The 16,332-nt window shown below is 43.3% G+C and overlaps 1 protein-coding gene across 2 annotated transcripts in view; it reads right to left on the bottom strand.

Moving 5' to 3' along the window:
- The window catches only part of akap6 (A kinase (PRKA) anchor protein 6), a 187,565-nt gene that overhangs the window by 126,399 nt on the left and 44,834 nt on the right, over positions 1–16,332 (bottom strand). For both annotated transcript variants that reach the window (XM_037796614.1, XM_037796615.1), the window contains exons 11-12: positions 12,204–12,300; positions 9,951–10,153 (exon numbers count right to left, since the gene is read on the bottom strand). In XM_037796614.1, the coding sequence (XP_037652542.1) occupies positions 9,951–10,153; positions 12,204–12,300 (300 nt within the window). The remainder of the gene's footprint in view (positions 1–9,950; positions 10,154–12,203; positions 12,301–16,332) is intronic.

Here is a 16,332-nt window from a genome sequence, read left to right as displayed (position 1 = left end):
CACAAATCATCTTGATAGAGTGTCACTGCGTGGTTAAACCAACTCCCCAAAACTTCCCCAACTTTAATCTTAATTTATGTAAAGTGCTGTGTGGTGGAGCTCCGGGAGCGGGACGAGCCGTCTGATTGGCTCGATCAGGTATCAGGCAGCGGTCCAACACTCGGTAATTTGATTTAAAAAGCTGGTAATAACCTGAGGTCAATATTTAAATCACTCAGAGGGGGAGAAGAGCCGCTCTGCGTGTTCGGGATGCTTCAATCTCCACGCTGAGAGTCGACCGGCCCCGGATCTCTATCACCATCCCCGTTCCTTCCTCCTCTACTCCCTGAGCTCTTCCTCCTTTCCCTCGTCTCATCCTCCTCTTCTCTTTACCTTTTTCATTCCTCCTGTTTCTCCTCTTTGCCCCGATAAAACATCCTCAACTGTTCAAAGTTTCCTCGCCGCTCTTTTGTATTTAAACCTCCGTGTGACACCGCTGACGTTAAAAGTCAGATCGAGGTTTGAACGCTAGGAAAACTTATTTTCTTATGAAAATGTATGTATGAGAAATTGAACTGTGGACAACATCATAATGTGACCGGTATCCAAAATGTAATAACCGAAACCAAGAGGAAGAACTATTGTGAAAAGTCTCCTTTGTGGTGCGTTCAATGATCCTCTGAGATTCAACGCCAAAACACAAATATGAAATCTTCTTCTGCTGAAACGATCAATCAATACACAGAAACTTAATCTGCAACAACTCTGATGATTCATTATCTGCTTTTCTCTGTTTTATGTGACAGTAAACTGAATTTCTGTGACTTTTGGACATTTGAAGACGTCACATTGAGCTCTCAAAACTTGTTGCGGACACTTCAGGGACTGAATGATTACTTGAAAAAGATACCTGACTGATGAATTTACAATTAAAGTAATCATTAGTTGCTGCAATTATGAAATCCATAAAACAAATGAAACGTAGTCATTACACAAACATTACATTCGAAGGCTGTTTCTGAAATTTCAACCCTGTTTCTCCTTACATTTTAAATAGGGCTGTTAAAGTTAACGAGATCACGCAAATCTGTTTTAACGCCACTAATTTCTTTAACACAACTTGTGATTTTTAGTTTGTAGCGGCTCTGTTTTAAAGCTAGAGTGAAGATACTGGTATCATATGAAACTATAAAACCTGATGAATCCATCAGTACCAACCATGTCATACTGGCTGGTCATGAAGGAGGTTAAATAACGCTCCAAACTTATGCAACATTTTGGCGAGGAAAAACTGTCACGTCCATTTTCAAAGGGGTCCCTTGACCTCTGACCTCCAGATATGTGAATGTAAATGGGTTCTATGGGTACCCACGAGTCTCCCCTTTACAGACATGCCCACTTTATGATAATCACATGCAGTTTGGGGCAAGTCATAGTCAAGTCAGCACACTGACACACTGACAGCTGTTGTTGCCTGTTGGGCTGCAGTTTGCCATGTTATGATTGGAGCATATTGTTTTATGCTAAATGCAGTACTTGTGAGGGTTTCTGGACAATATCTGTCATTGTTTTGTGTTGTTAATTGATTTCTAATAATAAATATATACACACATTTGCATAAAGCAGCATATTTGTCCACTCCCATGTTAATAAGAGGATTAAATACTTGAATAATCTCCCTTTAAGGTTCATTTAGAACAGATAAGGAGCGTCACTGAGGAGGTCATCACTTACGAGTCCCACCTTTTCTCCGTCTTATTTCCCTCCCTGCTCTCCCTCTTTCTTTTACCTTGATTCCTCCTCTCTTCGTCTATCCCCCACCTTGCTCCACTCCTTCCCTCCTTCCTCCCTCTCTCTCGCCCCTCCCCCTGCTCTCCCTCTCTCTCTCTCTCCGTCTCTGTGTGGTCTATAGGGTGAAATAGAGGCCTGAGGCCAACAAGCTGTCTCCACCAGCTACACTGATAAGACACACACACACACACACACACACAGTCACCATACAAGTGCCAACAGTCACAATCAGAAATGTACAAGTGCCTCATGTACACACACACACACGGGCACGCACACACACACACACACACACACACACACACACACACACACGCGTTAAACGTTATTTAACTCAGCTCAGACTGTATGAAGTGCCACCCAGGAGGTCACTTATCACCTCTTACCTGAACATTCCTCTCTCTCTCTCTCTGACACACACACACACACACACACACTACATGTGTTCTTGCGTGTCAGACATTTTGATGTATGCGTGTTTAAACGTGTGTGTGTGTGTGTGTGTGTGTGTGTGTGCGTGCTCAGGGCTGTTTGGTTCAGCTCTCTAACAGGATTTGTGTCCCCCGTGTCCAAAGGAACATGGTCTAATCTCGACCCGTCACCTCTCTCACACCTCAGCCTGCGTGACACGCCCCGACCCCCCCCGTCCTCAGGGGAAATTGGTATGTTCCAGACTTCCAAGAAAATCATATATATATATACTGTATATATAAAATATACAGTGAGGCTCGCTGGATATTGTATGTGTTATCTGACAGGGGAAGTTTGTTAAAATCCAAATGAAGAAGAAACATGAGATGTCAGATGAGGCTCAGATGTTTGAAGCCTCCCTCAGTTTTTTTTTTTAAGATTCAAGAAATGTTATATTACTTATTTATTATATTATTTTGGAATTTTACCAGGCAAGACTTGAGCCAGACTTTTAGACATACAGAAGGTTCTGAACCTTCAAATTAAATAAATAAACAAAAATATGAATATTTTAACGACTGGGACTTTCCATCATTAACTGTTTAACTGTCATTTCTTTACACTACATATCTAAATGCTGTTTCAACGTCTTCTCCAAACTGCCAGGACTACAGTCACGGTGGGGAAATACTGAATACTTTGTGTTATTTTTATTTTACAAATGTAGAACGGTCCGGTTCTTTTCCCCCCAAACAACCCAGAAGAGACGACCTCAGTGTAGTCGGGTGGTGGTGCTGAGGTTATTAAAAAATAACGGCAAACACCTGTAACTCCAGAGAAAGATTCAGATTCAGGAGCCGTCGCTGAACACATCCATTCACCTTTCCAGTGTGTGTGTGTGTGTGTGTGTGTGTGTGTGTGTGTGTGTTACCAGGCTCGGTCCAATCCCCTGTAATGTGACAGACAAATCCCACTAAGCTGTTAAATATTACACTGCTTTCACACTCGTATTAAACACCTTTCTACCTCTCTGTGGCGTTCCCTCTCTTTCCGTGTTCACTCACCCCGACAAAACACACACATGCACACGCACACACATGCACACACACGTACACACACACACACACACACACAACCTTTACCTTCATCTTCAATATGCAAAAAAAAAAAAAACACTACAGATGTCACTTGGAAATCTTCACACATGCACAACAAATCTTTTATAATGCAGCGACACACTGTGAGGAGTCACATAACACAATACTCTCACACGACACACACACACATATAAACCCTCTTAGTGTGTGTGTGTGTGTGTGTGCGTGTCCTAATCCCCGGTGCTGGCCGTCTTGTCGGAGCGTTATATTTGCTGGTATCAGTGTATCTTCTCCTCGCCGCCTAATCCCACCACCCCGGCTCTGATATTTCCTGACATTTACATGAATCACCCCTCTCCAGACGGATGGACGGAGGGACGGAGAGAAAGAGAGAGAGAGGGGGGGGGGGAGAATAAGGAGGGAGAGATGGAGGATGAATGAAGAGATGGGGGATGCTGGGAAAGACGCAAGAAGGGAGAAGACTGAATGTAAAGGTCTACGGGGGTTTAAACTGGAGAGGAGGGACGGATACCTGCATGGAAGGATGGATGGAGAAGGATGACAGGGAAAAGAGGGAGAGGGACGGAGGGATGGGAAGCAGTGAACGATAAGAAGAAGACAGAGGAAAGGAGGAAGAACTAGATGCATAAAGGACAGATACGAAAGGAGGGATGGAAAAGTTATAAAAGTTGTAGGAGGGATGATGACAGACAACCAGGTGGAGGAAAGATTAGGAAATGCACAAAGTCAGAGAGAAACGTTGAGGAATGTAAGGAAAAGGATGAGTGGAAGGGACGGATAGAGAAAAGAGTGAACAAGGGGAAGATTAAGGCAGCAAGAGAAGGACATGTCTTTCTATCTCTCCATCTGTTAGTACCTGTCGTGTCTCTTTTTCATTTTATAACTAATAAGGAGAGAATGCAGAAAGTCAAAAGAAGGAGGGATAAAAAGTCGGACACCTTGTCAGCGACATATGTTAACACCAATAACAACAAGCTCTTATGAGCACCCAGAGACACACACAGATACACACTATTACTCACCGGAGACTCATTACGGCCCAGCCTAAATTAATGACCTCACACCACACCTGTTGGTGCTATTAATTCATTGCGATATCAGCGATTAATTAATAAAGGGGACGAGATGAAAGCTGTTCGGGAAAGATTGAATGGAATCCAAAATGAGCGGAAAGATCGGCAACAAAAAAACTCAACATGAGGTCCATTTACAAGCTTCATCATCCCTTGAAGGGAGAGACCGTTTTCAAAAGAGTGACCTTCGATGCTTCACATATACGACACTTGAAAGACAAACTGATCATTCAGATATCTAAGACATTTACACAGACATTTTCAGACTTTGATCCAGTGAATATCTCAGTTAATGAACACCAAAATCATCTCTGTGTCTCCAACAAAAAGGCTAAGAATCCAAACTCAGTGACTCGATCTCCTCCACCCCATTTCAGGACTATGGACAGCGCCATAAACGTCAAATTGCATCGCAGCAGTCAGTGGGAGACGGTGATGGTGACCAACATCGTTTGGCTCGTTTAAGTCTTGAGAATAACACAGATACAATTCAGGCTTTTATTCAGAGAAATCAGACTCGGGCCACGTTCCACGGTCTATACCAGAATGAGGATGTTGCAGGTTTTGTACGTTGCTGTTAGTTTAGGTTCGATGTTCAGAAGGAGGATGTTGCAGGTTTTGTGCGTTGCTGTTAGTTTAGGTTCGTTGTTCAGAAGGAGGATGTTGCAGGTGTTGTACATTGCTGTTAGTTTAGGTTCGTTGTTCAGAAGGAGGATGTTGCAGGTTTTGTACATTGCTTTTAGTTTAGGTTCGATGTTCAGAAGAAGGATGTTGCAGGTTTTGTATGTTGCTGTTAGTTTAGGTTCGTTGTTCAGAAGGAGGATGTTGCAGGTTTTGTACATTGCTGTTAGTTTAGGTTCATTGTTCATAAGGAGGATGTTGCAGGTTTTGTGCGTTGCTGTTAGTTTAGGTTCGTTGTTCAGAAGGAGGATGTTGCAGGTGTTGTACATTGCTGTTAGTTTAGGTTCGTTGTTCAGAAGGAGGATGTTGCAGGTTTTGTACGTTGATGTTAGTTTAGGTTCATTGTTCATAAGGAGGATGTTGCAGGTTTTGTACATTGCTGTTAGTTTAGGTTTGTGTTGTAGTCAAGACCACCCAAACTGAGACCAAGTCACGACCAAGACCAGATTGTATCGAGACCGAGACAAGACCAAGACTTTGAGGGGTTGAGACCAAGACCAAGTAGGGGTGTAAGAAAATATCAATACACATGAATATCACCATATTATGTTTTGCGATATTGATTCTCCAAAATGCTGTATCGATTTTGAATGAACCTCTATTCTGTATTTCGTAGGTTGTAGAGTGCTCAGTTTTAAAGGTCTATCTATTATCAAATATAAAATATAAAATTCTGTTATTTAGTTTTCATTCTTACCTTATTATTTATTATCTTACCTTATATATGTCATTTTCTTCCCTCCCATATACATAATCACCTAAACACGCCTGCCATATTTAACAGATTTCCCCTGAAACATTCAGTTATTACACTAATTTAAATGTTTTCATTGTTATTATGACAATATCATTCCATTGCTTTGTTTGATTTATTATGTTTTATGTTACTGTATATGACAAGTTCTGTGTGTCATCCTGTTTTCTTTGTCGATCCTGTATTTTCTATCTATAGTTTCTATCATTGTTGTATCTGTAAAGTCAATACGGATTTGTTTTTGCACCTCAATAAATAAAATAAATAAAATAAATAAAATAAATAAAATAAAAAAATTAAAAAATTAAAAAATTAAATAAATAAATAAATTAAATAAATCCAGCAGAAGAAAGTCATGTTTGTGAAAAGGGCCACTTGACTCGGGCCACAATCTGATGACAAACCAAAACCACAAGTTTTATGAAGCGTTATTATTATATAAAACTCTATTTGAGACTAAGTATCATAATTTAATATCTTCCTCTATTACCCCGTTGACTAATACATGTATTTCTGTATTCTACAGTATTTAATTCTTGATGTCTTTACATTTATCTAAGTGTTATGTACAGTTATGTATCAGTGCCATTATTATTAAACAGTGATGAGATTGTGTTTAGATAAATATGTCCAAACATGTTATATATATATATATATTATATATATATTCTATTCAGCAGCAGCCGTCAGAGCTACAGTCCCATTCACTGAATTGAATGCTAACTATCTTACAGCCGGGTGTGAAATATGTCATTTGCTTCTGCTCTTAATTGCACTAAAAATGAAGATTAAGAGGATGAATTATTGATACAAGTTGGTATTTAATCTTTTGTAATGAATAGTGGATCCGCTGGTTATAAATATTGTACGAGGCTTCATAATTTGATAAATTTATTCCAATTTGCCCTTTATTTTGCCCTTTAGTCAAGGTTACGTTCATTTAAACACACACACACACACACTCACACACACACATATATGTAGATGCTAATAGACGTACTAAATACTAAAAAGCCTGCACTGAAACACACACGACGGAGTGCAGTGTGTGTTTACCTACCCTCTGCCCTTGGTCATTCTTGTATCATCTTTTTTACCGAGGTCCATAAACACACACACACACACATAAACATGATGCCCTTGGTTGACCTTGCAGTCTGCCCCCCCCCCCCCCACACCCCCCCCCCCCCCCCCCCCCCCCCCCCCCCCCCCCCACACCCCCACCTCGGTGTCTGTGGCAGTAATTAGGCCATGCATCTGATTGTCATTAAAGAGCTCTAGCAGATAATGAACACACAGTAAAGCCACATTCAGGGATACTTGCTGCACATATTATCATTTATTTCCTCCATCGAGCCGTCTGATGGCTCCACATGGAGCCTCGCGGTGACATAGATGGACTTTTCTTGTGGTTGAACAGGCTGTAATGGAACCAAATGGTACCAAATGGTCCAAATGGTCTCAGGTATGACACCAAAACCACTGAGCTGGACACTGAGTCCCTACAGGATCACTTTGTCATAACTGTTGACCACAGCTGCAGCTTAATGCTAAAATAATGAGTCACATCCTGTTCTAGTTTTATCATGAGGTGCAATAGGTTGATACTTGAATTGTAAACCTTTAGTAAAGTGATAAATATGTGTTAATAACTGGTGTTGATCTGTACAGTGTTGGTTGCTGCCTGGACATATATGTACTACCATTGCTGCATAAACACTGGCAGATCTTGCAGGTTTTGTACGTTGCTGTTAGTTTAGGTTCGTTGGTCAGAATGAGGATGTTGCAGGTTTTATACGTTGCTGTTAGTTTAGGTTCGTTGTTCAGAAGGAGGATGTTGCAGGTTTTATACGTTGCTGTTAGTTTAGGTTCGTTGTTCAGAAGGAGGATGTTGCAGGTTTTGTACATTGCTGTTAGTTTAGGTTCGTTGTTCAGAAGGAGGATGTTGCAGGTTTTGTACGTTGCTGTTAGTTTAGGTTATTGTTCAGAATGAGAATGTTGCAGGTTTTGTACATTGCTGTTAGTTTAGGTTCGTTGTTCAGAAGGAGGATGTTGCAGGTTTTGTACATTGCTGTTAGTTTAGGTTCGTTGTTCAGAAGGAGGATGTTGCAGGTTTTGTACATTGCTGTTAGTTTAGGTTCGTTGTTCAGAAGGAGGATGTTGCAGGTTTTGTACATTGTTGTTAGTTTAGGTTCGTTGTTCAGAAGGAGGATGTTGCAGGTTTTGTACGTTGCTGTTAGTTTAGGTTCGTTGTTCAGCTGCCCAGAACAGAACCAACATGATGTGAATAATTTAAAATATCACACAAGTTTGTGCAGCCGGCAGAAATAATTCAGCAGGTTCACACCTCAGTTTGTTGTTTGGAGGTTTTACGGATCAAAGCTTTAAGTGCAGAGGGAGATTCACACAGATAATGAATGGACTGTTAATGTGCTGCGGCCAAGCAGCTAATGGACACACACACACACGCACAACACACACAACACACACAACACACACACACACACACACACACACACACACACACAGAGGTGGTAGCTGGCTAATGGCTGTCACTGTTGACTGATCACAGTGATCAGGCTGCTGCAGCTCTAATTGCAACTAAATAATCTGAAAACAACCAGAGTCAGGTCTGCTAGAGGAGGAGGAAGAGGAGGAGGAGGAGGAGGAGGAGGTGGAGGAGGAGGAGGAGGATGAGGAAGAGGAGGTGGAGGAGGAGGAGGAGGAGGAGGAGGAGGAGGAGGAGGAGGAGAGAACAACCAGAGAGGAGAGGAAGAGCGGGACGAGCAATAGGAAATAGGAATAGGGAAGAAAAAAAACAAAAATCAATTTAATGAAATGAGACAACAGGGAGGGAAATCTGATGAAAGACGGATGGATTAAAGTAAAAGAGAGGAAAAAGGAAGGTAGACGGGAGGGAAAGGAGGGAAGGAAGGAGTCAAAAAAGGACGGATAGATGCAAGGAAAGAACTAAATGACGGAGAGAAGCAGTAATGACAAGAAGGATAATAACGGGAAAGAAATACCTGAAGGAGGAAATAAGGACGGAAAAAAGCTAAAACAGGTCCATTTTCAAAGGGGTCCCTTGACCTCTGACCTCCAGATCAGTGAATGTAAATGGGTTATATGGGTACCCACGAGTCTCCCCTTTACAGACATGCCCACTTTATGATAATCACATGCAGTTTGGGGCAAGTCATAGTCAAGTCAGCACACTGACACACTGACAGCTGTTGTTGCCTGTTGGGCTGCAGTTTGCCATGTTATGATTGGAGCATATTGTTTTATGCTAAATGCAGTACCTGTGAGGGTTTCTGGACAATATGTGTCATTGATTAGTGTTGTTAATTGATTTACAATAATAAATATATACATACATTTGCATAAAGCAGCATATTTGTCCACTCCCATGTTGATAAGAGTATTAAATACTTGACAAATCTCCCTTTAAGGTACATTTAGAACAGATAAAAAAGAAGAAAATGGATTTTCTTTTTGGAGAAAATGCTCTTTATGTATTAAACTCTCTTGTATTGCAAAAATAAAATAGAGGAGATGTTTGTAGAAGTCAGAAGAAGCAACCGGTGGAAGCAATGAGCATTCAATTAAAAAAGGATGGGAAGACAGCGAACAAACAAACAGAGCAATAAAAGAGGAAAAAATGTTTTTAAATCTGTTTTTTTCTCAGTTTGTATAAAAGGAAAGAAAAGGCCACAGATGACTCATGGGACATTTTAAACACACACTGCAGCAGCAGGAGAAGATGTGAATGACAGGACTGTTGCACTGAGAGAGACAGAAAGGGAGATTACATCTAATTAACCAAGTCCAGCCAATTAACCAGCAGCCAATGAGAACGGAGAAACCAATCAGGACGTTAATTGGCCGCCAATACAAACGTTACAGAGAAATTTACAAAGGACGCTGGGTAAATGTGTGTGTGTGTGATTGATTTGACTAGGTGTGTGTGTGTGTGTGTGTGTGTGTGACAGAGAGAGCGAGGGATAACAGGGATCAACCAGAGGAAATGGAAGGATATCAACCAGAGGAAAAAACAAACAAAGAACAGATGGACAGACTAACGGAGAGATTCGAGGATAAACAGAAAATAAAAAAAACAACGGTAGTTTTTTTTTTTTTTACCTTGAGGCCGTCCGATGGGCACGGAGCCTGCCGATTGGCTGACGGGTCCCCCGAGGCTGCGAAGGGCTCGTATGATTGGTTGGTGTAGAGGAGGCGTGCCTGTATGCAGCGGAGGGCGCGCAGCATCCAGCCGTGTTGGCGCCGGATCTGCCGCTGGAGCTGATCCCATTGGGTGGAAACCATATGGAGGATATCCTTCAGACCTGGAGGGCGAGAGACGTAACGGTGACCCGGAGAGAAAGAAACAGAGTGGAGAAAGAGAGAGAGAGAGAGAGAGAGAGAGAGAGAGAGAGAGAGAGGGTAATTTCAGATGAGCTCGTCTTAATGTTATAACGAGGAACTTTTATTTGGTGTTGATTTTGGCGCCCTCTGTGGTCAACAGCAGTAGTGTTTCTATGAGAACCACCCTCTTGTGTCGTAAAGTTTTGCAGCTGCCAGACTCCCTTTAGAAAACCTCTCATTTTACTGCAGGAGGGTGTGACACTCTACCACCGCTCCGTCCTGGTTCTGGTTTCTACCGTGCCTTCCTTCTGGGCCTCCAGCAGCGTGGTTGTCGGTGTTAGCTCCCAGGAAGCGGGCGATGAGCTCCAGACCCTGCTGTGCCGCGCTGCAGCTTCCCTCCGTCTGCCGGGCCAATGGCACCGAATCTTCCCGTCTAAGTTAATGTACAGGCTGTCCTGATCCACGTGAAAATCCTCCCAACTAACACCATCTTTGGCCGGTCCTATCTAGATCAGTGGAGGACCAGCGAGAGCAGCAAGGTAAAGCTCTGCTCCTGGCCAGAGGAGCCGCTGCTAACGGGGGCGGAGCTCTCCACCTCCCGCCAGAGGTCCGATTGCAGGTTGAAGGTGGCAGCGAAGCCGGGTCTGGGTCTGTCCGCGGTGGGCTTGTTGCTGTCGGAGGATCTGCTGGAGTCTGAGCTGGGGCTCCTCGGACCGTACAGTGTGAGTTCTCAGGTCGCGGCTGAGGATCGGACCGTACAGTGTGAGTACTCAGGTCGTGGCTGAGGATCGGACCGTACAGTGTGAGTTCTCAGGTTGTGGCTGAGGATTGGACCGTACAGTGTGAGTACTCAGGTCGTGGCTGAGGATCGGATCGTACAGTGTGAGTACTCAGGTCGTGGCTGAGGATCGGACCGTACAGTGTGAGTTCTCAGGTCGTGGCTGAGGATCGGACCGTACAGTGTGAGTACTCAGGTCGTGGCTGAGGATCGGACCGTACAGTGTGAGTACTCAGGTCGTGGCTGAGGATTGGACCGTACAGTGTGAGTACTCAGGTCGTGGCTGAGGATTGGACCGTACAGTGTGAGTACTCAGGTCGTGGCTGAGGATTGGACCGTACAGTGTGAGTACTCAGGTCGTGGCTGAGGATCGGACCGTACAGTGTGAGTTCTCAGGTCGTGGCTGAGGATCAGACCGTACAGTGTGAGTACTCAAGTCGTGGCTGAGGATCGGACCGTACAGTGTGAGTACTCAGGTCGTGGCTGAGGATCGGACCGTACAGTGTGAGTACTCAGGTCGTGGCTGAGGATCGGACCGTACAGTGTGAGTACTCAGGTCGTGGCTGAGGATCGGACCGTACAGTGTGAGTACTCAGGTCGTGGCTGAGGATCGGACCGTACAGTGTGAGTACTCAGGTCGTGGCTGAGGATCGGACCGTACAGTGTGAGTTCTCAGGTTGTGGCTGAGGATTGGACCGTACAGTGTGAGTACTCAGGTCGCGGCTGAGGATCGGACCATACAATGTGAGCACAGAAATCGTGAGCTTTGGCTTTACATCCTAAACGATCTACTTGTACAGTAGGAGTAGGAGGTACACAACAACATTTCTAACCTCGTAGAGTGGACGTCCAGCTGAACGTTAACGAAGTAGTTAAAAACTATGATCTCTCTTTCTTCTCCTTATTCTTTCTCTCTCTCTCTCTCTCTCTCTCTCTCTCTCTTTCTCTCTGACTGCAAAGACTTTGGAAAATATAAAATCATATTGAATATTTCTTTCCCTGCCAGCCGGTTTTCTGCCTGCTGGCTTTTTTTTTTTTCTTTCTTCTTTTCCATCTCTTCCTCTCCATCTCATCATTCTTTATCTTTATCTCTCTCTCTCTCTCTCTTTCGGCTACATTCATATGAGTTCTCCTCTCTGAAGGTCAATCTGTTAATCCAAATATTAATAATGAATGGAACAGAGTTGGGGCTCCGTTATGGCCACCTGTGTGTGTGTGTGTGTGTGTGTGTGTGTGTGTGTGTGAGGATGTACCTGATTGGTGGGAGGTGATGACGGTGAGCAGCGCTCTGCCTTCCTCCATGATGCTCTCCTTCAGAGCGCTGTGACTGTCCACGTTCAGCTTGAAGCTCTGAAACACACAAAGATCATCATCAGGACCCTGATATTTATCTATTCAATCAAAGGACGAGGGAGGTGCAGAGGTCTGAAAGGTCAGGAACCACAATCACAGAGGTAAACCATAAACATCCGTCTCATGAAGCAATAAGATTTAACTCACTTACATTTTCTCTAAGCCTCATAACGTTACTACTAAACTGCTCATTTAGTCGTTACTGCAAAACATCTCCTCAGTTAGTCCGTGACTTGCCATAAGTCGGTTTAGTTTATATGGAAGTTAGCCCGCTACAATGGTTGCGATGGCAACGGTAAACATCCTGCTACGTTGATTTTAATGGGAATGTTCGTCCTACTCCTGATTATCTTTTAATAACTTTAAGAAGGGATACGACTCAGGTTCTGACTGGAGATTGAACTAGATTGGCTGGTTCTCTCTATGGAGAGGAGAGGAGAGGAGGAGGAAGGAGCGATAACGGAGAGAAAAAGGAGAATATAAACAGGAAAGAGGGAGAGAGAAGTGGAGGTAAAATAATAGAAAAGGAGAAATAAACGGACGTATGAATGTATGATAAACAGATGGATGGAGGCTCAGAGCAGCCTGAGGCGCTGTTGGAAAACACTCCAGTCAGATCTATGAACAACATTACAGCCTTTACTGATCTGATCCGCGTGGGTGTGTGTGTGTGTGTGTGTGTGTGTGTGTGTGTGCGTGTGCGTGTGCGTGTGCGTGTGTGTGTGTGTGTGTGTGTGTAAGCCTCAAGGTGCTCAGTCCTCAACACTTAACCACTTTTGACATCCTGCTGTGCTGCCATGGGAAATGCTGCACACTCATATTCTCAAAAACACACACACACACACACACACACACACACAGCTCTCCAGCCTCTGTTCTCTCGGTCTCACCCGTCTGTCTCGTGTTGTTTTTCAGTTTTATTTTCTACTTTTCAAAATAAAATTAACCAATACAAACTCTCCCGGAACAAAACAAAAAGAGACACGTCGGGATTTATATTGTTATCTGACAAAACTACAGAACACAGATAATAACAGAGAGGGACAATATGAATGTGATTGTTGTAGGATATGTATAAAACAATTAAAACCATGTCTGTCCCCCCCCCACCCGCTGAGCTCCTCTGAGTCTCATGTTATTTCCAGACTCCGTGTGCTTCTGTCTGAGACGGTCTGCAGTGAGCGATCGATGGGCGACGGCATCAGTCAACACATGACAAGGTCAGACCTCCACACCACCAATATTTATGGAGCAGGATACACACAGTGGAGACGGATGGGACGGCGTGTTTTAACCCCTCTCACACACACAAAACTGGGAAAGAAATAGAAAAGAAAAATAGATTTCTATCAGGAGATCCATTCATCCATTGATTAATTGTTCTGTAAATCAATCGACTCATCTGTAAAAACATAATTGTAGATAAATGAGTCCAAGGTGTCGTCTTCAAATGTTTTGCTTAGTCAAAACCCAAATATATTCAACGTGTAACGATATAAAAAGCAGCAAATTTCACATTTATAATACAAAACGTTCTGCGTTGTGGGTCACGAAATAATCAAGTGTTGCCTCAATAACTTCACTGATCGATCCAGACATCTTTCAGATTGAACACATCACCTGTAACGTGCTTGTAAAGCTGTAAATGTGCAGACCTGCATGTCAGAAGGTCATGTGTTTTGTATTAGCAAAGAGTGGAGATTAAAACCTATATATCAAAATGTATTGACAGGTGTTCAAGGTGAAAGATGAAGAGGAACCAGCCCTGAGGAAGCCTTCACTGTGTGATGGCGGTGTTTTGTATTTTCTGTGGAAAACATGACATGTTTTGAGTGACGCTTCTCAAAAGTATGAACAGCACTTAAAGGTTCAGTGTGCAGGGTTTGGTGACATCTAGTGGTGTGGTTGCAGATTGCAACCAACTGTGTACTCCTCCGCTCACTCCTCCCTTTCCAGGACTGTGATAATCTGTCTATCTAAACGAAGCGTTTTTCAATTTTTTTGCCAAATTTGATCCAATTTAAAGGGACTGTTTGTAACTTTGTAAGCGTATAAATGTACCGGGTCGGGACACATGCACGCTCGCATATGCGCTGCCTCTCCTCCTCTGCCTGCTCGCCTTCACTCAGACAGCACGCGTTCTCGCTCAGCTCGCTCCACCTCTAGACGTGAATGCACGAGAAGAGTTAGTAGCTCTGAGAATATCTAGTGAATGTACAGTGGACGTTTGTGCAGAAATAACTGCTGCAGCTCCTCCAGACCAACAGAGGTTTCCGTGTCTTGTGAAGTGATGGAGCTCTGCAGAGAGAAACGTTACCGTCTCGTTACCGACCGGGTGCCGGTGTCTCCCTGCTCTCTCCGGCTGCGGGTGGAGAGAGCAGGGAGACACGCTGCAGAGCCCCGCTGCCTCAGCCTGCGCTGTGGCAGGAAAAGCTAACACTAGGATCAGCATTGATTCATGGAGAGACCTTCGTCTGGTCAGCTAACATTACTGCCAAGCAGCTGAAATATAGAGTGATATTGTGCTTTTAGCTGACGTGTGTCGTCTCACTGTGTTGAGCGATGCTTGTTCATGTCTATTTAGAGCGAGCAGGCGCGAGCTCGACGCTGACTTCGTGGATTTCACGGCCACAGGTGTCGCTGTTAACAAGCATTTCTGAAAGTTACAAATAGTCCCTTTAAAAGGAATGCTTCACCCCCCAAAATGACCGTTTCTATATCAATTCCTCACCCCGTATTACCTTGAATTCTTGAGGAAAACTATTTTTCATCTCATGTCTCCACGGTGAACGAAGAATCAAAAACGGAGAAAAGTTTTGATGAACTGAAGTAAAAGGGGGGCACTCACAAACTCTCAAAGAACTCGTGCCGTATAATCCAAGTCTCATTTATCCGGTCTGATGCTCACTACTTCCCAAACACATGCATCTTCTTTGTCTGTAGTTCTTCAAGAATTAAACGTAATACAGGGCGTGTAACTGATAGAAAAACGGTCATGAAGTTTTCCTTTTAAGTTCTATTTTTAGTTTTGGACTATTGAATTTACAAAAAACCTACAAACCCTGCTGTGGCTAAACGTTCTGGATTTGGTGCTTTTAGTGAAGTTAAATTAAAGTAATTTCATTGGCTGAAGAACTGTAAGAAAAACGTCCGTTCTGCATCAATATAAGTGAGTTTATGTTTCTGATAAAGACTAGGCGACCTTTGTACCTGCAGCAGATTAAATTGCACCATGAGAGAGGATACAGCAAATCCAGCCATTAAAGCCGATGGTTTCAAATGAATGTGACGATGACATCAGATGATTTCTGTTTGAAAAGAGAATCCTTAAAGCCGATGGTTTCTGTTTAAAATCAGGAAATAAAAGGTTGCCTATACTGAGCTCAGCAGGAAGTTGAATAAAACCCTCACATCTCCTTTAACGGATGTGAGCAGATAGCAGCGACACCGTCCCTTACATATTACATTTCACAGATAAACAATAAAATATCACTTTGAAGTCCAAAACCATCAGCTATATCTCTTCACGACGCCCCCAAAAACACATTCATATATCATTATTATCCAAATAAAACATGACTGTCTGCATTCGGCAGTCATTACCGCCTCGCAGACGTCGTAAATTACTTCAAATCTCACGGCTGATTGAGTAATTTTACAGACTCGGCGGCCACTCTGCCCCACATAATTTCCAGATAAGCTGGTGAAATACCTCACAGCTAATAAACATAAAGTACATTTATCAGCACTACAGAAAACACAGCGTGACTGTCTGCGTCTCTGGGATAGGGCCGGCTGATGTTAGGAATGAATTAGGTTGTGCAGATTAGCCAGGCTATCGGAGAGCGATCGTATTTCAGCGAGCGATTCGGCTCCGTTTCCTCCGTTTAATATATGGAGAGCATAGAATCGATAAGAGTAGAACAGCCAGCCATCAATCACGCCGTGATAAGGCATGCAGAGCAGCTCTGCTTTTATGCACGTCAGACAGCAGGCGGTAATAAGAGGCTGTGTGTATGTATTTATGTG

The sequence above is a fragment of the Sebastes umbrosus genome, chromosome 16 (genome assembly GCF_015220745.1).
Source record: "Sebastes umbrosus isolate fSebUmb1 chromosome 16, fSebUmb1.pri, whole genome shotgun sequence".
Taxonomy (NCBI): domain Eukaryota; kingdom Metazoa; phylum Chordata; class Actinopteri; order Perciformes; family Sebastidae; genus Sebastes; species Sebastes umbrosus.
This window is presented reverse-complemented; position numbering and strand designations above follow the sequence as displayed.